General features: G+C 45.2%; 1 protein-coding gene across 1 annotated transcript in view; it reads left to right on the top strand.

Annotated features, from left to right (window-relative positions):
• The first annotated feature begins 4040 nt into the window (after positions 1–4040).
• Positions 4041–24913, top strand: part of CPEB2 (cytoplasmic polyadenylation element binding protein 2) — a 568627-nt gene continuing 547754 nt past the window's right edge. Inside the window, exon 1 of the mRNA XM_044063518.1 lies at positions 4041–4323. Within this exon, the coding sequence (XP_043919453.1) occupies positions 4102–4323 (222 nt within the window). The 5' untranslated portion in view covers positions 4041–4101. The remainder of the gene's footprint in view (positions 4324–24913) is intronic.

Here is a 24913-nt window from a genome sequence, read left to right as displayed (position 1 = left end):
TCATGCCAGCAGGGTGCACTTTTGATACATAACATAAGCAAACCTCACAAATACATTTTCAGCACAAACATCTGTACAAATTAGTTTGATATACAAATGACATAATTTACAAAATTCCAGCTAGCTGTGCTGGCACAAGTCATACATCTACTGTCCTACTTCTCTTGGCATGGCTGGTAGTACCTCCTGTCATCACACTGCCTGCAAAATATCCCCATCCATCCATCTACAACCCCTTTTCCCATTTTTGCACATGGGTCAGGGTGTTATTTCGCCAGTGACAAAAATAAATATCCTATGTAATATCAAAATCAAAGGATAAAAAGATTATAAAGACAAACCGTTCATTAAAAACGCTAAAGACTCAGCTAAACTAGTCTTATAGGATCCTAGAAGGTTACTAGGCTAATGGCCTCAGGGCCCTAACAAGCCTAGCCAAGTTCATCCCATGTTCCCAAGGGTGTCTGGTTCAGACAGACACTAAAATCAACACCTATTGTCCCCTGTCCAAGAGGGACACAGGTGGAGCCCCTGGGGTGAATTTCCAGTTACCCATCCAGTCGTCCAAATTGCACTTAAGTAGGGCCAATGAGGGACTTTGTTTAACATGAATAGGAAGCTTGTTCTAAAGATGGGGCAACCTGTGTGAGACAAATCTGTCTCTCCAGAAAGTTCTGTTGGTGTCACATACCAAGTGAGGGTCCTTTGAGCAAGTGGCCTGTGTGCCATTTGACTTGCGAATGTGCAGCATTTCCATTAAAGCTGGGTCAAAGATTGCTGTATATGCAGGGCACAGGTCACCTCTGAGCAGTCTGTATGAAGCAGAGTAAAGTGACAGTGACTTCAATCTGTTCGCATAAGACTGATCTTGAAGGTCCTGACTTTTCTTTGTAAGAAATCTTTGTGATATCACCAGTTCTTGCAGGTTCCGGGAGAGGAAGCTTTGTACTATATTATTGGTTTGATTGAGGGAAGAATACGGGGGGGGGGGGGTTATAACCTTTTTTTTCTGGAGGCAATGTCCTTACTTAGGAGATGAGCAATATAAAATGCCCTTCTTACCACTGTGGAGACATGGTGATCAAAGTTAAGGTTGCTGTTAACTTATGTGCCCAGATCTCTCACCAAGGACTGCGTGCTTAGGGTATTGCTATTGATGCGGTAGTTTGCAGGAACAGCGCCCCTGCTGAAGGGGATGATGATACATTTTTTGCATTAAGTTTAAGGCCTTGACTTTGGCACCAGTCATTAGTCTGCATAAGACCTTCTTGCAGGATGTTGACATCGCTAGGGGTTTCAATGATTGTTCCTAGTTTGCAGTCATCAGTAAGCTTTGTCAGCCACAGTCCTTTAATTCTACGAATTACAGGCTAAAACTAGATTCCTAACAGTAGGGGTCCCAGAACCAATCCCTGTGGAACACCACTGGTTTTGGGTTTGCTGGAGGAGGTGGAATCCCCTACTTTGACCATATGAGTTCTGTCAGTCAGCCAATTTGCAACCCACCTGACAATATATGGGTTGATACCCAGCTGGGTGAGTTTATCAATGATGCCACAGGCCTTGGCTAAGTCTAGGTACGCCATATGCACAGATTTGCCCTTGTCTGAGGCTTTGGTGATTGTCTCGAAGAAGTCCACCAAGTTTAATAGCATTATTTCCCCTTGACAAAGCGAAACTGGGTGGAGTCGAGCATTTGGAGATTTCCTATATCTTTGTTAATAAGGTCCATGATGATTCATTCCATGACTTTGCACATAAGGCTGGTCAGCCTAATGGGTCTGTACTTCCTGCGGGCTGTGGATGCACCCCCCTTTGTGCAAATGGATGATGGTAGCTGTTTTCCATTCCACTCTGACGAAGCCAGTGCTTAGGCTTTGATTGAAAATTGTGCTCAGTGTTGATGCTAATTCCTGTTTTAACCCATGTAGAACAGAGCCCAGATGTTGTCTAGTCCTATAGAGGCTGTGTTCTAGGGCTTGGAGAGAGCATGTAAGACCTGCTCCTCAGAGATACTAGGTGGGGAACAGATGTTAGGGATGCTTTAGGGTATATGTGGTGGGGACAGGGGAGTGAAGTTTTCACTGAACCTGTCAACCAACAGGTTTGCTATATCCACATGTTCTATATATGTAGTACCATTGACTACAAGTTCAGTGCAGATGTGTGCCTTAGCTTTGAGGTTAGGAATGTAACTAAAGGACGCCTTGTGGTTATCCTTCGTTAGGGAAGCTAATGTGTAATTAGCTGTGTAATATCTGAAACCTCCCTTTTCAGTAAAAAAAGACTGTGATCCAGTTTCATAAGTCACTTTGTCTAGGTGGCTTTCAAAGTGCATTAACTTTTGCCATGAAAATGTAATACAAAAATGTAATAAAACATTAGTTTTGTAGGCATAGGCAGCACAGCATTGATCTACCCTCAGACCTTTTTCAGAAATGCATCCTTATGTAACAGTTTTTGCAACTGCTCTGTGGGCCTCAGTAAGTACTGATCTGTTTTCTTTGTCTGAAACACCCAAAGTATGCTCTCCCGTGAAAACCACCCAGGATAAGCTGAGAGATCTGTTCTACTTGATGATGAGAGTGGACCTCATACCAGATTTAGTGGATTATGATTGAGTCTTTGGTCATAGCTAGGTGATCATGTGTTTTTGAGACATGGATGCTGAGAAATTCACCTTGAGAGTAATGCTCGAGGTGAGTCTTGGCATTCAAGTAGAGAAAACAAATTCTTTTTAGTGGATGGAACTTTATCTGCTCCCTGTACAACCAGTTTTATACACACACACACGTGCACACACACAAGAATCTTTTTTTTTTTCCTTTTTTTCTTTTCTTCTGTAAAAAAGTGAGAAGTGCTTTACTGTTTTTGAAAGCCAGTAAAGCACTTAACACTATCAGACAGTGGCATATGTCTCAACTTCTTTACTTATTAATCTGTAGAAACACAAAAGTAGTGTTGGGGACAAAGGATCAAAATCAAGGACAATTTAAAATGTTGCTCTAATTCACGTAAACAGTTTTGCATTAAAATGCATTTTCTGAATAATTTTTAATACTTTTCATTACTGACTCTGACTGTAGTCTTCAGTGATTCACCTGAATATCAAAAATTTTTATGAGGGACAGGGCAATGTTTTTATGCAAATTCGGGGTCATTCATGTGGTATAGACAGTAGGTAGAAATGAAGTCCTTAAAAGCTGTTAAAACACTTTTTGTTATACCACTTAAATGTGGCTTAATGAAGTTCCATTTGCTTTCTCCCACTCTTCTGTGTACTAGGGTGTGTGTAACAAACTGTGGTTAAACGCCCTTCAGTGTTATTAAGATTGGGTCTTGCACCAGAGAGGAGCTTAAGTTTATCTTTTTCTGTTCTTGGATCATAATCTTGGCACTCAGTACACAATATGAAAGTTGTGTATTTTCTACAATTGACCCTTCTTCCTTCTGCCTTGTGGCAGGTGGTCTGGAGAGTTATTGTTCTTATTTTGTTGTGGTGCTTTTGAGTAGCATATTTGAGATTTAGATAAAAAGCTACTTGACAGAACATTATGGGTAAATGGAAAGAGCTAGTTTCAGAGATTTAGACGCAAAGCTGATGAAACCAGTGGTTAGCAAGGATGAATCTGCCCATGCAGCTGTGACATTATGGTAAAAGAATAGCTGTTATATTTATTGGTATGGTTGGTGCAGTAAGTTAATAGTCCCTTACCTTGTTGAATGTGAAGGTCTGAGGTATGAATGCCTTTGAGTAAATATCGAATTGAGGGAATTGCAGTAGGACTGCCCCACACAGACACACATACACTTCTCTCACTTTAGGGGCCTGAATCTCCACTCATATTTATAAAGGACTAGCAGTAGGCTAGCTTGACCACCCTTTCTGTAGTAGAAGGCATTCTAGGCAAATATTGGTGTAAGCAAATGGTAATGGGATCTGAGCCTTGTCCCAGGGGCATGGGTTGCTGTTGAAAAAAAATGTTATTCGAAAGCTTGCTCTTATAATGATCTCATACATTGTGATATTTTTTTCCCTAGCCACTGCTGAAACAGTCTCCATGGAATTCACATCAAGGCAGTGGGTGGAACACAGGTAGTATGACTTGGGGAGGAATGCATGGCAGAGACCACCGCAGAACTGGAACTGTTGGAATCCCAGGAACAATGAACCAAATATCACCACTGAAGAAACCCTTTTCTGCTAATGTTATTGCTCCACCTAAATTCACTCGCACTGCTCAATCACTAAATCCCAAATCCTGGATTGAAGATAATATTTTCAGGACAGATAACAACAGCAACAACTTGTTGCAGTTACAGGTAGGTAGGGCTAAACATTTGTGATGTATGTGCTATGTTTTGTTTTTGCCGTTAATGTTGAGTTCCTGTACTTGTTTAAATATTCTGTTTTATTTTTAATGCAGTTAATGCAGTGCTGAATTATCCGAAGTACCAATAGTGGTAGTTACCCCAATGAGAGTTATTCTGTGCTGTGCTTGTTAGAATTCGAATTGTTCTTCCAACAGAATTGTGTGTATCATAAGTATCATTGTTGCAGGATTCAGTTTTCCATCTGTGGAGTATTTGCAGTAGTTGGGTGCCTGTCCATAGCCAGATTGTTCAGCAGTCATATATCCTCTAGTGTGTGAGATCAATCAGCCCAGCTATAAAATACTGCGTTTTGCATGTTCATTTGTGTTCTTATCACTTAAGTCATTTAACTAGCTTTTCTTGTTTTATACATCTCTTAGACCTTGTTATTTTGAGCAAACCAGCTTGTTTGCTCATACTTTTGCTTGAAACTACAAGAACATTTCAATTCTCTGCGGTAAAGTCACCAACTGTTGCTGTGTGGCTGCCCGATCTTTCCTAGAGATACTCGCCTTCATTGCCTTTTATGATAGAAGTGAGTATTCTTCTCTTCCCCATTGTATATTCTGATTAATTTTTAATTTTCAAGACTTTGACAAGATCTAGTATGAAAAGCTATAGGACTTTGCTTCTGCTGTTACTTTCGAGAGAGTAGTAGTAGTATGTAAATCTAGAGGGCAGCATAAGGTTAAAGAGGAATACTGGTAATCTTCAGAGAAATGTAAATGTAAAAATTTCAAATTGTACAAGCAGTGTGAGACATCATTTATCATCTCTGCATTGGGGTCTCCCATGGAGATTCATAGCATGCTGGTGATGAACCTATAAACTTTGGGGGAATGCATGATTAGGCTTCTAAAGATCCTCACAGATCAACAGCCTAGTTAGTACCTGTGACCCTGTTTGGAACCAAATCCCTGTCACTACAGCCATTGGAGAGGAAGGGATATGATTTTATTCCAAACTTTATCCAGTCCCAAGAAAGGATGGACCAAGCTTATCAAATTCCTAGATGTGAGAAAGTTCAGGATGCTGACACTGTAGACCCTGCTTACATTCTTTGTGTCAGGAGCTGGCATAGTCTTGCTGGACGTTTGATACTTAACTTTTGCATCAGCATTTACAAAGACCACAAGAACTTCCTTTCAGTGATTGCGGTAGTACTAATTCACCCTCTTGCTGTATGACCTATGCACTGCTCCCACATTAGTAAACTAGTCTGCTTTCAGACAATAAATGCTTGCATTTAACTTTCAGTAGCCACCCATTGTTAACCACGTAAATCCAAATAACTTTTCTATGTAGTCTTAATTTCAAGATTGATTTAACATTGCTAATTAAATAGAACTTAATTCCTGATCTTAAAATTGTTTTAACTAGTGTCCAGATTATTTTCACTATATTACAAATCTTGACAACCTGACCAGTGGCAGTCTATTTTATTAAATATGTGATAGGTTCTTTGTTTTGTGTCCGTTTCATCATCATGCTCAGTTTCCATTAGAGAAATCCCATGCAGCCTGATGTCAAATAGTTTTGGTTCCGTGTTTCTAATTTCTGTAATCATGTTTTACATTTCTCTTATCGATGGTTTGTCTTTTGAGTCTCCATTTTCTAATTATAGTTTTCTTTTCCATTAAAATACTAAAGATAACAATTCTCTCATCTTGGTACATGTTATTTTAAACCAAGTCAACATAAACCTCTTTATATTGAGGTCAAATTGTCTTCCCAGTGTAACTGTCTTGGTGTTTCTCAAGTTCCTACTCCACAGACTGGGGAATCCTTAGAAAAGTTGTTCTTTAGATTCCTCTGATGAAGAGCTGTCTTCTTTCAGTGGATAAAACAAATTTCAGAATCCCAGCAAATATATGAATTGTCACAGGTGGATTTTCTTCAACCTGCACCTGTTACTTGTATTTCCAGCCATAGATGATGCTTTATTTGCAGCCACCAATTTATCAGACAGTCTGCTATCTGCCCCCAGAAAGTCTGAGTGGCACAGTTCCGCAGCTTTTTTCCCAATCCCAGGCCAGATCTTGTAGTAATTTTCTTTCAAAATCAGCAAACACCTTATGGCAGCTAGCCCTGTTCCTTCTGGTAAGCTGGGGAAAAGCTTTTGATGTGTTTGGGAAGAATGTTTGTACTTCTACCTTTGCCTTCAGAACTTTGAATGGTCAAGCTCACATGCCAAGTTGTCAAGAACCTCTGGCCTGGGTAAAAAAAAAATCTTTCTCAGCCTTGGTTTTCAGGTGAACATAGAGAAATCTTCCCACTTTCTCTCTCACTAGAAAATATTTTTGGGATGTCTGCTGAATGTATTCAGAAGGCTTGGTTTTCTTTCTGGGATGTGTCCTGGACAAATCCTTAATCCTGTTTTTTCTCCCTCAGGGCAAAGTGGAATGTCGCAAGAAGTATTTTCTAATATTTTTCATCCAGATTTTCATCTTCCAGTCAATCTCTTGGAATTCTAGGTTTCTTGGCCGTCTACTGATATAGTTTCTTTGGCCGTACTTCACATAAAGAAAATTAAGTGGTTTGTGGTATCACCGTGAACCAATGCCAGTATCCTCTTTCATTTCAGATTCAAGTGTTAGGGTTTGTGAAAAATGAGTTACCCTGGTGTGTAAATCAGTTGTTTCTCAACCCATATTTCACTTTTTCCCTTCCAGTCCCTACTCTCTGTTATCACAGATCCATCAGGCTTTGTTGGGGCACTGTCAAAGGGGGTGAAAGTCAGGCCCTTTGAAACAAGCAAGACAAATTAAGGCACATGAATATTGAAATGATGTTTTTAATAAGTGCTGTCAGTCTCTAAGCCGCCTTTGAACTCCAGGACCTCTTCGGACACACCACCACAGTGATGTGTTGCATAGCCTAGGAACTAACAACTCAGCACAGTCTGTTTCTTTGGGCTTGCCTACATTCTGTCAGAACAAGGTGATGTTATGTGATCCTATCTCGCCTACATTCTGAACTGATGGCGACTCGGCACGCTTATGCTATAGAGCGAGGCCTCTAATTGGCTGAGCTATCTTTATCCCAGGATGCACCACCACTAATCCCCCAGATCTCGTTTGCCGCTAACAAGCTTAGACGTGGTCTCAACATTGGCTGGGCTAAGTACTATTTATTAGGCTTTTCCTGTCACAAATTTCCTTTCTTTGAACCCAAAAGCTGTTTTAACAGCTATTGTTGTTATATTAGTGTGTTTGGTGAATTTTTGTTAGTAAATTCTTGATTTTTTTAGTCAGGGAAGGTTTCCCGTTTTAGTTAGAGGGGCCTTCCCCTGTTACTTTGCTGCTTGTGTAATTTTCTTGGGTCAAGTACCCGTTTAAGTTAGAGGGTCTTGACTCTCTCTTTATCTTTCACTCTTTTTTGTCTGTCTACTGCTAGTGTTTAAAAAAAAAAAAAAAATATATATAATTTTTGTTAAAGTTGTTGCATTGTACTGTCTTTAACCAAAGTTTAGTGTTGTTTTCATATATATTGGTTCTTTGGCAAAGCAGTTATGTCGAAAGAACACAAACCCTCCGGGTTTAAGAAATGCACGAGGTGTGGTTTTAAAATGTCCATAATGGACAACCACGCCTCGTGCGTCTATTGCTTAGGTGCTAAGCACTTACAAGAGTCGTGTAGTGTGTGCCACGCGTTCTCTTCTAGAGTCCTCCAGGAGAGGAAAAACAAATTAATCCTCAAGGGATTAATCAAGCCTACAAATTAATCCTCAAGGGATTAATCAAGCCTTCCTTCGAGGAGGCTTTATCTTCCTCTCCGTCTCCTTCTAAAAAGAAGAAAGCATCGGCTCCGACCAGTCAGTCGGAACCGACTGCTAAAAAATCTAAGCAGACTTCTCCATCGGCTCCACGGACTTCGGAGCCGAGGTCGGAATGGTCTGCCTCGATGCCTCCAGCCTCGACCCCTCTGGTTTTGGAGCCGAGGTCTGGGGCATCGAGAGGCGGGTCACCTTCATCGGCTCCACTGATATTGGAGCCGATCAGGGTTACCGGCTCAGACTCTTCCCCCTCGGAGCCGAAGTCCTTATCGGCACCGAGGGAAATTTCCTTGAAACCTTCCTCGGAGCCGATAGTTGTTGAGTCCTTTCGGAGCCGGTCCCCGAGCCCTTCGGAGCCGATGGAGAAATCGGTTCGGGCCCAATCGGTATCCTCTAGGTCATCCAAGATGTCTGATTCGGACATCGACAGGGTGCTCCTTTGACTCTTCCAGTTTCCGGTGTTCCAAAAGCTAGTTTCGGCTCCAGCCCATTTGGCTTCGGAGCCGATGGTCCACTCCCCTACTGTGGTTCCTCCTCCAACAGCTTCGGCACCGTTGGAGCCGGTGCTGGTGGAAGCTGTGGAGGTGTTAGGGTCGGGCCCGACCCTTGCTCCAACTCCGGCTCTTGGGTCGGAGTTCAGTACACGGACTTCTTCCTTCGGCCCTGGGGGAGAGGCTTCGGGATTGATGCTCTCGGTCCCAAGTCTCCCTCTTGGTGCATCGGCGGCGGGAGTACCGTCCACTGTTGTGGCCATGGAGGTGGGACCCTCCCAGGATTCTGGTGGTCCCGCCTTCAGTGCTAGGAGGAGCGCTTTAGCCAAATCTTCCTTGGCTACCTCCACGGTTTCCCCAGCTACCTCCCTGCATACGGAGACTGGGTCGTTGGCAGTCCCCCTGTCTTTAGACAGCGGAGCCCTCGGGCCTCAGGTTACCCCCGCTGGGGTTTCTCCCCCTCCTGGAGGTCCTTCTGAAGCCTCTTCGGAAGAACCCCCCAGGAAAAGGTCGTGCAAGAGGAAGCACGTTGACTCCCCTGATGAGTCTTTGACATCCGACACCGATCTCGATGATGCAGAGGGGTCCCCTAAGTCGTCCTCGGATGATGTCTCATTTGCAGACATCCTGGAAGCCCTAAAACAGCGAGGCGGCTGGCAGTCCAAACCTCCCTCTGCTGATGAGTCGGTGTTCCTGAAGGCCTTCGGGGCTCAGCCCTCCGCCTCCTGGGTGTCTCCGCCCTTCGACGAGCTCTTGGATTTGATCTGTCGAAGGGCTTGGGAACACCCAGACTCTGTGGAACCGGTGCCTGCTCGTCCGAACAAATTTCTTTCGGCGCCCCCTGATAGAGAGTTCCTTACTAAAGGTGTGGCTGTAGATGCTTTGGTGGTGGCATCTGCTACCCAGCAAGATGTAGCAGAGGCTTCTACGTCCGTCCATCCTCCTAATAAGGAGTCTTGGAGCATGGATCGGTACGGAAAGCGCACCCTTAGTTCAACGGCCTTTACACTGAGGTCCTTGAACTACCTGACGCACTTTACCAGATTTCAAAGGGATCTGATTAAGGAACTATCCGATACCCTCTTGGGTAACCTGCCTGAGGAGCTGGCCCAGACGGTTGGCTCTCAGCTGGCTACAATGTCGTCCATTTCGAACTCGTCCATGAGGCTCATTTCATTATGCGGCCGAAGGCGAGTAAATGGCGGTACAGGCATTGCTCTACGGAGACAAGCCTGGCTCCGCCTGTGTCATTTCGCGAAGGCCTTTAAGTCTTCTTTTGCCGACGCCCCCTTTGATGGGTCCTCCCTGTTTGGACCCAAGGTAAAAGACACACTAACCCGCTGTGAACAGGAGGGTAAGGCTCTGACTGCCGTAGGGGCACGATTTTCCACTCCCTTTCGGCCTTATCCCAAGGCTAAAAGAGGAGGGAAAATGTGGTTCCGTAGATCTCAGAAGCCTTACCCCTCTCAGCAGGAAGGTTCCCCTTCCAGAGGCAGAGGGGGAAATTCATCCGGAAGACGCCGTCCCAGAGGCGGCAGAGGCTCTCGCAACACTGGAGACCGCGAGTCCTTTCGTGGCTCTTCAGCCTTTCATAGTCCCTGAGGGATTGCCTGGCTGTGCTGCTCCGGAGCCAGTCGGGGGTCGTTTCTCGAAGCACCTGAAGGCCTGGGAAGGGATCACTCAGGACCGATGGGTGCTTCGGGTTATCGCCGGAGGTTACTCCATCCCATTCTCTCATCCCCTCCCTCAGTCCAAAAAAATCCCGGACCCGCCACCCAGTCAACGGGATACCGCAGCCTCAGAAGTTTCAAAGCTGCTGCAAAAAGGAGTCATCCAACCGGTCCCCGTAGACCAGATCGGATTAGGGACTTACTCAAGATTCTTTTTGGTGCCAAAAAAGACCGGGGACCTGAGGCCCATTTTGGACCTCAGCATCCTAAACCGTTCAGTCAGAAAGTCCAAGTTCCGAATGGTCACTCTACAGACCATTCTCCCATTGCTGGAGAAAGGTGTTTGGATGTGCTCCATAGATCTCAAGGACGCTTATTATCATATCATGGTACATCAAGCGTCCAGGAGACATCTGCACTTCAGCCTAGGAGGCAGTCATTTTCAGTTCCGCGCGCTGCCCTTTGGTCTCACCACAGCCCCCAGGGTGTTCACCAAGTGCTTGGCAGAAGTGACTGCTCACCTGAGAAGTCTAGGATTCCAGGTGTTTCCATATCTAGACGACTGGCTCCTAACTGCCACCTCCAAGCATCTACTTCTGCGGAGCCTACAAGCCACTATATCACTGGGCAATTCCCTGGGAATCACCTTCAATTGGCCAAAGTCTGTGTTGCGGCCATCTCAACGAATAAGATTCATAGTGGTAGAGTTAGACTCAAACCAAATGCGGGTCTATCTACCTACAGACAGAATTCAAACCATACAAAATCAGTTCGAGCCTTACTTCCCAGGTCCAAAGCCCCAGCCAGAATGGTCCTGCAGCTATTGGGATCCATGTCTGCCACGGTTCTTCTAGTCCCCTTGGCAAGGTTGCACATGAGAATCCTCCAGTGGCTTCTTTCAGCTCAGTGGTCCTTTCAGGAACTCCCTCTCAGTCACCTCATATGGATCACGGAATCTTGCAAACGGGACCTTCGCTGGTGGCTAGTGCCCTCCAATTTGGATCAGGGCGACCCTTTGTTCTTCCTCCTCCGGCCACTTTGACCACGGACGCCTCCCAGATGGGGTGGGGGCATTCCCTGGGCAGGTCAGTCCAAGGCAAATGGCACCCGGAAGAGACTCTCCTTCATATCAACATCCTAGAAATGAGGGCAGTACTCCTGTCCCTTCAAGCCCTTCACATTTATCTCCCTCAGGGCATAATTGCTGTTCACTCAGACAACATGTCAGTTGTCTGGTACCTGAACAAACAGGGAGGGACCAGATCCTATCCTCTTTGCAGAGAAGCCATGAGAGTTTGGGAATGGGCAGTCTCGACCAAACGCTTCCTAGTGGCTACTCACATACCGGGCAAGTCCAATGTCATAGCCGACAGATTGAGCAGAACCATCCTCTCTCCTCACGAATGGTCTCTGAATATGACAGTTGCAAGTCAGATTTTCAGCGAATGGGGAGTTCCGTGTTGCGACCTCTTCGCGACTCCTCTGAATGCGAAGTGCAAAGAATTCTTCTCCTAACCCGGCTCGGGGAAGAGCCCCATGGACGCATTAGTCCATCCTTGGCCCACCGGCTTGCTTTATGCCTTCCCTCCAGTTCCTCTCCTCCCCAGGGTGATTCAAAAGGCATCTCTCTTGGGGAGCAAAATGATCTTGATTGCTCCTTACTGGCCTTGTCAAGTGTGGTTCCCCTATCTTCGGAAACATGCTCTGGAAGGTCCATGGTTCCTGGACCAGGTCCCAGACCTACTGGTTCATCAGTCGGGACTATTCCACCAGTCCCTACACACCTTAAAATTGACGGCTTGGCTCCTCCTCTTCCGACGATAGTCAAGAGTCATGCATTGGATCCAGATGTTGTGCACATATTATCTTCGGCCCATAAGTCTGCTACAAAGAAACTGTATTCTAGAAAATGGAAAAGGTTTGCTATTTGGGCTCAACTCTGGGGCCTGGACCCCATTTCTATTCCCGTGGCAGAAGTACTAAAATTTCTGACCTCTCTTTTCAATCAAGGCTCTTCAGTTAATACCATCAAAGTACAATTGGCAGCAATTTCTAATTTTCACGAATCCATAGACCCACCTTTAATAAGCAACAGATTGTGTAAGACCTTCTTGAAAGGTGCTGCTCTATTAAGACCTCCGATTTCTCATCCTTCACCTCCATGGGATCTCGATATAGTGTTACGCGCCTTGACTTCTTTCCCCTTTGAACTGGCAGCTACATGTGATCTAAAGTTTCTATCATGGAAGACCGCCTTTCTGGTGGCGATTACTTCTGCCAGAAGAGTTTCAGAGCTTCAAGCTTTGTCAGTGAAACCCCCCCCGTACTTGGTTTTTCATAAAGACAGAGTATCCCTCAGACCAAATCCTTCCTTTGTTCCTAAAGTTTGTTCTACTTTCTGCTTACAACAATCGTTAGAGCTTCCAGTTTTTTTCCCAAAATGCTCTAACAAAGCGGAGTTCATATTCCACACACTAGATGTCCACAGACAGTTATGTTTTTATTTGGACAGGACCAAACAAACAAGGAAAACAGATCAGTTGTTTGCATTCTTTGCAGATAACAAATTGGGCAACGCTGTCACAAAGGTCACTATTGCCAGATGGATCAGGGACTGTATTACTCAAACTTATATTTATTCTAACAAAGAGCTTGCCACCTCTGTCAAGGCTCATTCTACAAGGGCTATGTCTACTTCGATAGCATTTCATTCTAAGCTTGCTATTAGTGACATTTGTGCTGCGGCTACATGGTCTTCCCCGCACACCTTCATTTCCCACTACAAATTAGATGTGGCATCTAGAGGACGAGCTTCATTTGGTTCCACAGTGCTCAGGAGTGTTTTCCAATGAGCCACCCGGGATTTAGGTGCTAGGGACGCTGTCCCAGCAGTTCAGAATGTAGGCGAGATAGGATCACATAACATCTTTTAGTTATGTACTCACCATAACTTCAGATGTTTGGGATCCATCTCGCCTACATTCCTAATAACCCACCCTCCTTCCCCCTTCCTTGGAGATCAGAGGATATCAGAAGGTCCGAATCCTGTTGTTTCATCTTGAAACATCTAACAATGTTATATAACCAAGTTGTGCATGTGTGCATGAATGCAGACAAACAAGATCTGGGGGATTAGTGGTGGTGCATCCTGGGATAAAGATAGCTCAGCCAATTAGAGGCCTCGCTCTATAGCATAAGCGTGCCGAGAAGGAGCCGAGGGATCGGCTCCGAACCCATCAGTTCAGAATGTAGGCGAGATGGATCCCAAACATCTGAAGTTATGGTGAGTACATAACTAAAAGTTATTGCAGATGAGCTTATCAGGGCCAGGACAGCCCCCCTCATGAATGGAAGCTGCTCCCAGGAGTCTTCAGGAAATGACCCATCTGTGGGGAACTTTTGAATGTGTTTACCTCCAGCCACAACAGACAATTTTTGATCTAGGACTCAGCACAACAGGACTGGTGTATTTTTATTTCCATGGTCAGAAATATTTCTGTATGCTTTACCACCCTTTTGTCTGAAAACCAGGGATGTTAAGTTGTCTATCTCGCCTTCATTCTTGCTGGATGGATGGGTTCGGAGCCGACCTCGGCTCCGACTCGGCCACTCTAAAAGCTCGAGAGTTGGTTCCACCGGCTCGAGGCTCCCCTTATATCCCACAATGCTAGGCGAGAGTTACCTCAGATCTTGTTTGCCGCTACAGCGATCGAGGTGTTGGTTTTCTACCGGTTCTTGGTAAGTGACTTTCTTGTAAAGTTAGTGTAATTAAACCCCTTTAAATTTAAATTTTATACTTATTTCCCTTAGTTTAGAGGAATTCTTGCCCCTTTTTCTTAAAATTCCTGTTTTTCCCCACAAGAACTTTAAGTTCTTCCCTCGGGCCTTCAGGCCTTCTTCCTTCCCTAGTGGGTGTGTGTGTTATTTCTTAATTTAAAACTTAGTCAGTTGTTTTATTTTAAGCTAAAACTAGACAGGGTGTAATCAGTGTGTTTTTTGACTGTGTGTGTGATTGCACTTTTGGGATGTCTAAAGAATCAAAGGTCTCAGGCTTCAAGAAGTGTGATGCGTGCTGTCAGAAAATGTCTCTGACAGACGGTCACACTTCTTGTGTCTACTGCCTGGGGCCTTTGCACCTGCAGGACTCCTGTGCTGTTTGCCATGGCTTCAGTCCCAGGGTCCTGCAGGAAAGAAAAATAAATTAATTTTGAGAGGTTTACTCAAGCCTGAGGATTCCCTTACTGTCTCTTCAGGGAAGCCCTCCAAGGCTTCTAGGTCTTCGGCTCCAGCAACTGAGCCGAGACCTAAGGCTTCTAAACCTCCGACTACATCGGCTCCGGCTGGAGCCGATGAGTCTCAGTCCACAGTTTCTGTGGTTCCTCGGCTCCGGCTGGAGCCGAGGTAATAGAGATTCCCATGTCGGCTCCGACCAGATCTTCGGAGCCGACATCGAGGAAGAGGTCCAGGTCACCATCCCTTGGCTCCGTTCATTCGGCTCCAGGATCTCCCCTGCTGTCTGAACGGAGCCATAAATCTCATTCCTCTAGGTCATCGAGGCTGTCGGATCATGACCTTCAGAGGGTAGTGAGTCGACTTCTTAAGTCCGAGGCACTGGCCCAGATGCTGCAGAGCCCGACTCATCAGTCGATGCCTGCCCCTGTCCATCAATATATTCCTCCTCCGACTCTGTTGAGCTCGGAGCCGGGTCGTGTCGGAACCGAGACTGTGGTAGCGTCGGAGCCGATACAATTGTCCTCGGCTCCATCGTCGGCTCCGATTTCTTCCTTAGAAGAATCTCTGCGCCGGACTTCCATCGTCAGCTCCGAGGGGGTGAGTGGCATCGGACCCTTGTCCGACCCCGCTCTTCCTCTCGGAGCTTCGGCGCTGGTGAGTTCGGCTCCGACATCGGCCTCTGAGCCCTCACTGTCGGTGCCGAGGGAGGTTTTCAGCTTCTCGGAGCGGGGACCTCTGGCTTTGCCTGACAGGGGTGTGTTCGAGGTCATGCGGAGTGTGTTAGAGCCTGGCTCTACTCCACAGTCGGCGCCGTCCGCCCTCCCTCACGGTGCCTCAGGTCAAGTCGACTCACTCCCTCATCCCGGACCGCAGAGAGCCAGCTCCTCAGGAACCCCTGTGGGATTTCATCCTCTTCCGAGGCCTCTCCTGATTTCGCAGAAGAGCCCCCTCGGAAGAGGAAGTGTAAGAGGAAACACGTTGACTCACCTGAGTCCATCACATCTGACACAGATTTAGATGATTCGAGGGTTCCCCGTTCCCCTTCTGAAGATGTCTCTTTGCAGACATTCTAGGGATCCTGAAACAGAGGGAAATTGGCCAGCCCTTAACCCTTCGGAGGATGAATCTGTATATCTTGAGGCGTTTGGCTCTCGCCCTTCCACCTCCTGGGTGTCCCCCTTGACCCCCTCATGCAGGTGGTTGCTAAAAGGCATGGACGGCTCCTGATTCAGTGGACCCCACTCCCAGGAGACCCTCCAAATTCATAACGCACCAGCAGACAAGCAGTTCTTGACAAAAGGAGTTTCTGTGGATGCTATGGTGGTAGCTGCTGCCACTAAGAAGGAACTAGCTGATCCTTCAGTACCTGTCCATCCACCTAACAAGGAATCTAGGTCCATGGACAGGTAATGGAAGCGGATGTTTTCGTCAGCGACATTTACTATGCGTCGCTGAACTACCTGTGCCATTTCACTCGTCTTCAAAGGGACTTGATTAAAGAAGCGAGTGACATGTTGAAGGATCCTACAGCTGCGGGTTTTCAAGATAAAATGAACACTCAGCTGGCTACCCTTAACTCCATAGCCAACTCCTCCATGCCTCCTTTCTTATGCGGCTGATGGAGTGAGTAGGGCCGCAGGGACAGGTGTGGCCTTACGTAGGCATGCCTGGATGCGGCTATGCAATTTTGGACCCTTCAAGACGTCTTTCACTAACTCCCGTTTGATGGATCATCTCTCTTTGGTCCTCAAGTGAAAGAAACCTTGACTAGGTGCGAGACTGATGGCAAGACTCTTTCTGCCGCCGGAGTCCGTTTTCTACTCCTTCTAGGCCTTACCCCAAAGGCCAGAAAAGTGGGAAAATGTGGTTCCGTAAACAAAATCAAGGGACTTCGCCTGACGCACAAAGTCGTTACCCGCCAGAGGCAGAGGCGGGAATAACAATGGTAGACGCCGCCTCGAGGCAGGGGGTCCAGAACCAGGGCAATCGAGAAGCCTTCTCTGATAAGCCCTTTCAGCATCCCTGAGGTGTTGCCCGCTGCCCACCTTCGGAGGCAGTCGGGAAGGTTGTCACTGTACCCAAAAGCCTGGCTATCCCTGACTCAAGACAAATGGGTACAGTCCGTCATTTCGAAGGCTATTCTATCCCCTTTCTTCGCATTCGAAACAATCAAAAAATCCCTTCCAGATGTTCCACCACAAAGGGATCTAGCGGTTTTGGAAATTTCAAAACTGCTTGCAAAAAGAGCGATTCAGCCAGTTCCAGCAGACCAGCAAGGATCCGGAATCTACTCAAGGTTCTTTTTAGTTCCAAAGAAAACAGGGGACTGGAGACCAATTTTGGATCTCAGTATCTTGAACAGATCAGTCAAGAAAACAAGATTTCGGATGGTCACGCTGCAGTCCATCCTTCCCTATTGGGAAAAGAAACTGGATGTGCTCTATAGACCTTCAGGATGCGTACTATCACATAAAAATGAACAGACGCTCCAGAAGATTCCTCCGCTTCAGGCTGGGAACCAGTCATTTTCAATTCAGGGCCCTGCCCTTTGGTCTCACCACTGCCCCCCGGGTGTTTACCAAATGCATGGCAGTGGTAGCTTCTCACCTGAGACGACAAGGATTCCAGGTGTTTCCATATTTGGACGACTGGCTGCTCACAGCTCCCACCAAGCATTTCCTTCTGATGGCCAGGGATTACACTTTTCGCATTTGTCAAAAGTTAGGCATTTCAATCAATTGCGAAAAGTCTGTTTTGTCGCCTTGTCGTACTATTACCTTCATAGGCGCAAATCTAGACACAGTAGACATGTCTGCGAGGCCAACAGATCAGAGAATAACAGACATACACAGACTGGTCTCACTCCTTTTCAACAACAACAGAATCAAAGCCAGGTTAGTTCTGAAAGTGTTGGGAATTATGGCGGCTGCCATACCTCTGCTTCCATTAGCCAGATTCCACATGCGAATCCTTCAATGGATGCTCTTTACACAATGGTCATACCAGCAACTTCCAATGTCACACACCATTATGATCACGCAGGCGTGCAAAAATCATCTCATGTGGTGGATGTCTTCCCCTCAGCTCTGGTTGGGAAGACCCTTTGTCCCTCCCCCTCCGGTTGCTACTCTGACAACGGATGCCTCCCTGATCGGGTGGGGGGGGCATTATCAGGGCAGGACGGTCCAGGGCATATGGCAACCAGACGAATGCCACTTGCACATAAATGTTCTGGAGATGAGAGCAGTGCTTTTAGCGTTGCAAGCCCTTCAAGACTCTCTCCCCTTGGGAACGATTGCAATCCAGACAGACAATATGTCTGTAGTGTGGTACATCAACAAACAAGGCGGAACCAGGTCCTACCCCTGTGTCGAGAAGCACTCAGATTGTGGCAATGGGCGATTTCTTCTCAGCGTTTTCTGATAGCAACGCACATCCCGGAAGTCCAATCAAATAGCGGACAAATTGAGCAGAGCTATCCTCATGCCTCACGAGTGGTCTCTGAAAGACTCTGTTGTGAGAGAGATTTTTCTCAAGTGGGGTCAGCCTTGCTGCGATCTTTTTGCTACTCCCCAAAACAGCAAGTGCAGACATTATTTCACCCTATTCCCTTTACCAGGCCAACCCAGCAGAGACGCTCTACTCCAAGTTTGGCCCCGAGGACTTCTGTATGCATTTCCTCCTTCCCACTAATCTCTCAAGTGATACAGAAAGCTATCGCTCAGAAGGCCTCGTTGATCCTCATTGCTCCTTACTGGCCTCGACAGGTGTGGTTCCCCTTTCTACATCAATTTCTACTGGAGCGACCTTGGCATCTGGACCTAGTTCCAGACCTTTTGATCCATCAATCGGGTCAGTTACATCGCTCCCTCCCTCTCTGAACCTCACTGCTTGGTTCCTCCAGTTCCAACCTTAGCCAGGCTTCCTCAATTATCTCACTCTGTTCGAGATATTTTGATAGCTTCCCATAAATCTTCCACTAGGAAGATTTATTTGAGTAAGTGGAAACGTTTCACATATTGGGCTCAAGGAAGGGACATTGATCCTTTCACTGCTTCCATCCAAATAGTCCTTGATTTTCTAGCTGAACTCTTCCATGCAGGTTCATCTCCTTCTACTCTTAAAGTTCAATTGGCAGCTATCTCTAACTTTCATGTGGGTATTTCTGAGTCTGCCTTAATGTCCCACAAGCTTTGCAAAGCCTTTTTGAAAGGAGTTTTTCTTCTCAGACCTCCTATAAGAAATCCTCCTTCTCCTTGGGACCTAAATTTAGTTCTTACTTCTTTGATTCTACCCCTTCGAACCTGCAGCCTCCTGTTCCTTAAAATTGCTATCATGGAAGACTCTTTTCTGGTAGCTATTATTTCAGCTAGAAGAGTCTCAGAACTTCATGCACTCAGCTGTCGACCTCCTTATCTATTGTTCCATAAGGACAGGGTATCCTTACGAACCAACCGTCCTTTTGCCTAAGGTAGTCTCAACGTCAAATCTAAATCAAAGCATTGACCTCCTGTCTTTTTCCAGAATATTCCAATAGGTCTGAACAAAAATTACACTGGCTAGATGTTCATCGTCAGTTGAGGTACTATTTGGATAGAACAAAACAATTCAGAAAATCTGACCAACTGTTTATCTCCTATGCAGAAGGCAGAAAGGGACTTTCAGTTTCAAAGGTATCATTATCTAGATGGCTTACATCTCTGATTACCCTTGTTTATGAGATTAGACACCAAAAGCTGCCTAATAAACCTAAGGCCCATTCTACCAGAGCTTTGGCTACTTCCTTAGCCTTCCAAGACAGACTGCCTATTGACACCATTTGTGCAGCGGCTACTTGGGCTACTCCTCACACTTTCATTTCTCATTATAAGTTGGATTTAGCTTCTAGGCATAGAGCTAACTTTGGTTCCACTGTTCTCAGGAGTCTGTTCCGTTAGGCCACCCGGGACAAGGTGCTAGGGACGCGGTCCCATCCAGCAAGAATGAAGGCGAGATAGACAACTTAACATATAGAAGTTATGTTCTTACCATAACGTTCCATGTTAGTTGTCTTCTTCTCGCTTCTTCTTGGCCCCACCCTCCTTCCCCCTGGCCTGGACAGACCTAGAGGAGTTGTGATTGTGACCCCTCTTTCTACCACCTCTTTTCTTAGGCATATGCTGCTTGCATATCTCCTGAATCAGGATGTAGGTCACCCTTCTTTCTCCCTGTTGTTAGAGGTGGACTCTGTTTAGAGTTATTCTGTTACTATTATAAGCTGGGGTTAGCTTACAAACGAGATCTGAGGTAACTCTCGCCTAGCATTGTGGGATATAAGGGGAGCCTCGAGCCGGTGGAACCAACTCTCGAGCTTTTAGAGTGGCCGAGTCGGAGCCGAGGTCGGCTCCGAACCCATCCATCCAGCAAGAAGAAGGCGAGAAGAAGACAACTAACATGGAACGTTATGGTAAGAACATAACTTCTATTTCTTAAAGATTCAGGACTCTCAAAGATAAATGAGGAGACTCTTTTGAAAACGTATCCAGTAATGTAAATAGTGTCTCATTTATTGAGTTATTTCAGTTTTTGGTTTTATTATTTAATACAAAGTTGCCTTACTCATCTGTTAAAATACATCTTTCAACCGTATCAGCCTTTATGGAATTTGGACCTTACTGAAGCTTCAAATGCAATTGTAAAGTGTTTTTTTTTTTCTGTTTCATTAAATTAAAATCTACAGCACTGCCTCTTAGCTTGGATGTCCTAGCATATTTTTCATAATTGTACATATTGTACTCCATAAATTTACTCTCTATGTAATGCCAACACGTTAAACAACGTACACTTTTAATGCAGCTCTTATTGATGGTAGACAGACTTTTCACTTAGTGCTTCCACATAAAATGGGTTGGACATCTTCCGTAACAAAATGTAAATTAAATTTATATATATGCTTGGCTCCCACCAGTGTAGTATTTTCCTCTTCTGTTGAGACCATCCTTGGGCAAGGCTTGATGAGTTAAACCTCTAACCTGTGCTTTATACGTCTTTACAAGGTGAAAAATCTTTTCTGGGTTTTGCATTCAGCTGCACTATCACTGTAGTTCTCTTATTTCCTACTAGCATACAATGCTGCTGTTGCAGTATTAGGATACTCTGACCTCTGATCCCTTGGTAGCTCAGCACTGTTGCTGAAAATAGGTCATTGATAAAATAACACATTTCATTGGCAGGATGGCCAGGATGGCAAGATCATTTGCTTTTTAAGTGAGTGTGGCTCCACCCTTCTGTTAGCAGCTGAGCTCTAGGCATGTTTGCAGTCTCTGAAGTAAAGGATTTGTTTTTTCTTTTTTTTTCTGTCTGCTGGACTACTGCATTGAACTTGGTTGACCCTGCTTTACCCTTAGCTGCACTCTATCTTCTCACATTTGTTTTGCTTGTAGTCTGACATGAGACTGGGATGTTTTCTGAGTTTATTTACAAAAACTATGTTATGTTTTATTTATGCAGAGGAACTGAAAATACCTTATTCTGATTTTTTTTTTTTTTTTTTTTTTGTGGAAGCTTTTTAATACACGCTCTTAACATATGGATTTAAACAGATTAAAAAAATGTTGGTTACTGCTTGAATTATCAGAAAGAGGCCTTACAGATGCAGTATTTAAATGCATAGTGCTTGCTGCCTTGAAGTTGTGTAGACAGCTTTGATGGGCTTGAGGTCAGTCTGCTGTATCCAGTGATTTTAATTAACCATTCAGCTGCATGCTCCTAAAGATAAAGTATTCTTGTGAAGTTATATTGATAAAGTATTCAGTATTTTAGGCATGAATTAGAGATTTAGATTCCGGGATATGTTGGTATTTACTGTGAAGTAAGCAAAATCTTGACTGAAATTAGAAATTGGCAGTATTTTAAGTCAAGTAGACTGTATTTATTTCCACAGGTAAGTATTAGTTGGTGGGTGTGAGACGGAATTCAGTAGCTGTTGAGAATTTAAGAGGGGGCATAACTTTGGTAAAACTGTACTAGAGACCCAAAGGAAAAAAAATGTTTCAGGCTGTTTTTGTAGTATAATGATTTTTTTAATAGGACATAGAAGATCTGAGTTTGGATACCTTCTGTAATGTAGTGGGCAAGTGGTAGGATTTCCACTTCTCATGTTTCCTTCTCAGCATATTTCTGAAATTTCTTATGAGTGCACACCTCCTCCTAACACACACACACTGTGTAGTATCACATAAAGCTACAGGGATGCTTTCAGCCCTGTGCTGTTGTATTCAACCGCATTTCTTCCCTGTTGCTTGCTTACTTACATCCTCAAGTCTTATTTATGATGGAGAAACTCCCATTTTTGATGCATCAGTTATTGAAACCTTTAAACTGTTGTGCATTTGTCTGCTGTTGAGCCAGTACCTACATCATCCCCATTTGTGGTGACGAAGAAGAACGCAAGAGGCATATGCTCGGCGACAGTATCTACCATGTGATTGTATGCACAGCATACCATACCTGGCCTGCGTATTGGAGTTGGACCATCAAGTCCTGTATTAGTTGGTATCAGAATCTTTCCCCAGATGCCCTCTTTGGTCACACAGTAGTTGCTAACCAGGTTAGAGAAGACCTCTGTGGGAGGCTTCCTCCTCCTCTTTCTGGGCTGTCATGTTGGCATAGACATTAGTGTTTCATGTTCGGTGGGAATTGTCATGAATGTGGCAGTGTACTTTTTGAGAGATAGCTTTAGTTGGTGCCACCAATAATCCCTGTGCAAGCCTGTCAAGACCAAGCATTGCCTCAAGGGTGCGCTTTCCCTACCAACAGCACCCCTTCATTGAATGCTTACCTGTTACAAGATCAATGCCTCCCTGCTGGCTAATTCCAGACAGCCTAACCAGAGTGATAAAGAGAACTATGGGTGTCCACCCTATCATTGTCCTAATAGGGAGATTCTGAGGGCCCAGTGGTACTTGGGACTGTGATGGATAGGGAAAGTGAGACCCCCCCCCCCCATCCTTGCTAGTTGCTATCAGTAACTGCTTCTCTGAGCAGATTCTCTTGATTAAGTCCTTTTTAGATTTTCAGTACCTTCTGTGCAAGCACCTTTGACATTATCTAGTTAAGAAGAACAAAGAATCTTGGGTTACAACCACCAGTGGAATATGTCCTTGAAGGATACAATTTTTGCAGTATGGTGACATCTTGAATTTCACTTCCCCTTCTCCTAAGAAGCCTGGGTATTGGTCATCAGCTGGGTTAAGTGACATTCTGAGGAAAAAGCCCATGACAGACTCCTTTATGCTGTGTACTATCTGGCATAAGACCCAGAGAACCATAGCACCTTTCCACATTGCCACCTGGTATGGTAAAGGCTTTGGATAGGGTTCCATGGTAGGACACAATTCTCATCTTTTACTGCTGTTGTTCCTTTTTCAATCCTACCTAGTAGATTAGACACTGGAAAAGATTGCAGACATTTCTGTGTGTGACATCAGTCAAGTGGTGTTAGGAAAAGGCCCTTACCATGTCCTTTTGGAATGACTTTTCATGTGGCTTGCTGTAATTTTAATTTCTGGATGCTGTAGCTAGGGAAACAAGCTCAAAAATGTACCTTTTACAGGTAGTTTGGGTCAGGATGCCCATTTGAAGGATAAGCCTAGATAATTCTGGATACCCCCTTCTGGGGGTAATGCCTTGTTGGGTCATATCTGAGGAAATAGATGCTGATCAGAGTACAATGCTCCAGCCCTTTCCTCCTCTTTTTAGGCAGTCTTTGTTCCCAAAGAAAAAAAAAATACTCTTAGTAAAACGAGGAAGGCCTCTAAGCATGTAGTATTGTCTGCTGTGACTGTTTTGGCTCCATGCAAGGCCTCTGGCCATAAACAGCCCCGATTCTTGCCAATCCTGAGTTTGCTTATTCTGTCCCATCTGTTTAGCCACTCCATTCTAGCCTCAAGACAATCCTTTTACAGGACTCCCCAAATGCTTCTGGGTCCTCCTTGGATCACCCCGTGAGGAGGTCCCCCAGAAGTGTAAGTGCAAAAGTAGGCACATTAATTGCCTGCAGGAATCTCTGACAGAGTACACTGACCTCGATAAAGGGGAGCAATCCCCTACGTCACTCCTTTAGAAATTCTCGAACTTCTGAGACGGAAAGGTGGTTGGTCTTCTGAAGCCCCTTCCCAGGAGAAGTCTGTTTCTAGAGACTTTCGGAATCGGCTCAGCTACGCCATGGGTGGTTCCCCTGGTGGATGAAATGGTAGACCTCATTTTCCTTTGTGCTTGGAAGTATCTGGATATGACAGAGCCTATCCCTAAGAAACTGTTGCACCTTAAGGACCAGGCCCACTGGAGCTGGGCTCACCCAGTTGATTCCATGGTGGTTGCCGCAGCCACCAAAAAGGAACTTGCTGAGGAAAGTCCCTCTGTCCATCTCCATAATAGGGAGTTTATTGCACTGGACAGTTTCAAGAAGGTAGCCCTCAGTCGGCCTGATTATCAAAGTCTTGGGTCCTATGTCAGTTGCTGTCTCTTCTTCCATGACGTCACGTAGTCAGGGGTATTAAGCATGCAGCCGATGCCATTGCATCAGTCTTTCTTGCAGTGCGGTGCCCGAAGCAGAAGCAGTTTGCAAGTGCCAGTCGGCCGACTCCTGAAATTTTCGTTTCTGAGTTTCAGAACCGAAGTCTTCAAGAAAGCTAAGTACCCCGTTGCGGATCCTTTTTCTTGCTCTTAACCAATGTCAGTAAAAGTTAACAATTGTATTACTTGTGGAAAGCAAATATCTCATAAAGATTTTCATTCATACTGCATTCCTTGCTTAGGACCAGACCACGACATCCCTCGCTGTCGGTTTTGTGCCTTATTCAATCCCCAAACTATTCGTCGTCTGTTCATTTTCGCATCAAACTATTTCGGTACTTGGTTTAATTATCCAAAAATGGCTATGGTTAGCCATCCGACTACCGACATTCCAAAAAAACGTAAAGATAAACACAGAGACAGACTGCATAGGTCCAAAGCTGGTGGCCACTCTTCCGTTAAGCTAGTCGCCAGTTTGCCGGTACTCGGGCATTTTCGCAGCCCCTGATACCTGCTACCTGTGATTCGCAGGCCTCTACTGAGACCCATTCAGCGTCCGGTATGCCGTGGGATGCTTCTTCGATTATGGAACCTGCGGATGTCTCTACCTTGGGTAGATCCGGAGCCGCTGTGCAGGCACCGACTTCTGAGGGTGTATCCGAGCCTACTGACTTGCATATCAAACTGACACCATCTTCTTCTTCAAGGCCTAAAACTCGATCCACGCCTAGGAAATAGACGTCCAAACTGTATGGTCAGGCCCATATGCCTAAAAAACAAATGCTAAGAATGGCTGAAGACCTTATTATTCTAAT

The sequence above is a fragment of the Protopterus annectens genome, chromosome 2.part1, assembly GCF_019279795.1.
Source record: "Protopterus annectens isolate FY-2018-M chromosome 2.part1, PAN1.0, whole genome shotgun sequence".
NCBI lineage: Eukaryota > Metazoa > Chordata > Ceratodontiformes > Protopteridae > Protopterus > Protopterus annectens.
Note: the sequence above shows the minus strand (reverse complement) of the source record. Positions and strands in the feature narration are given on the sequence as shown.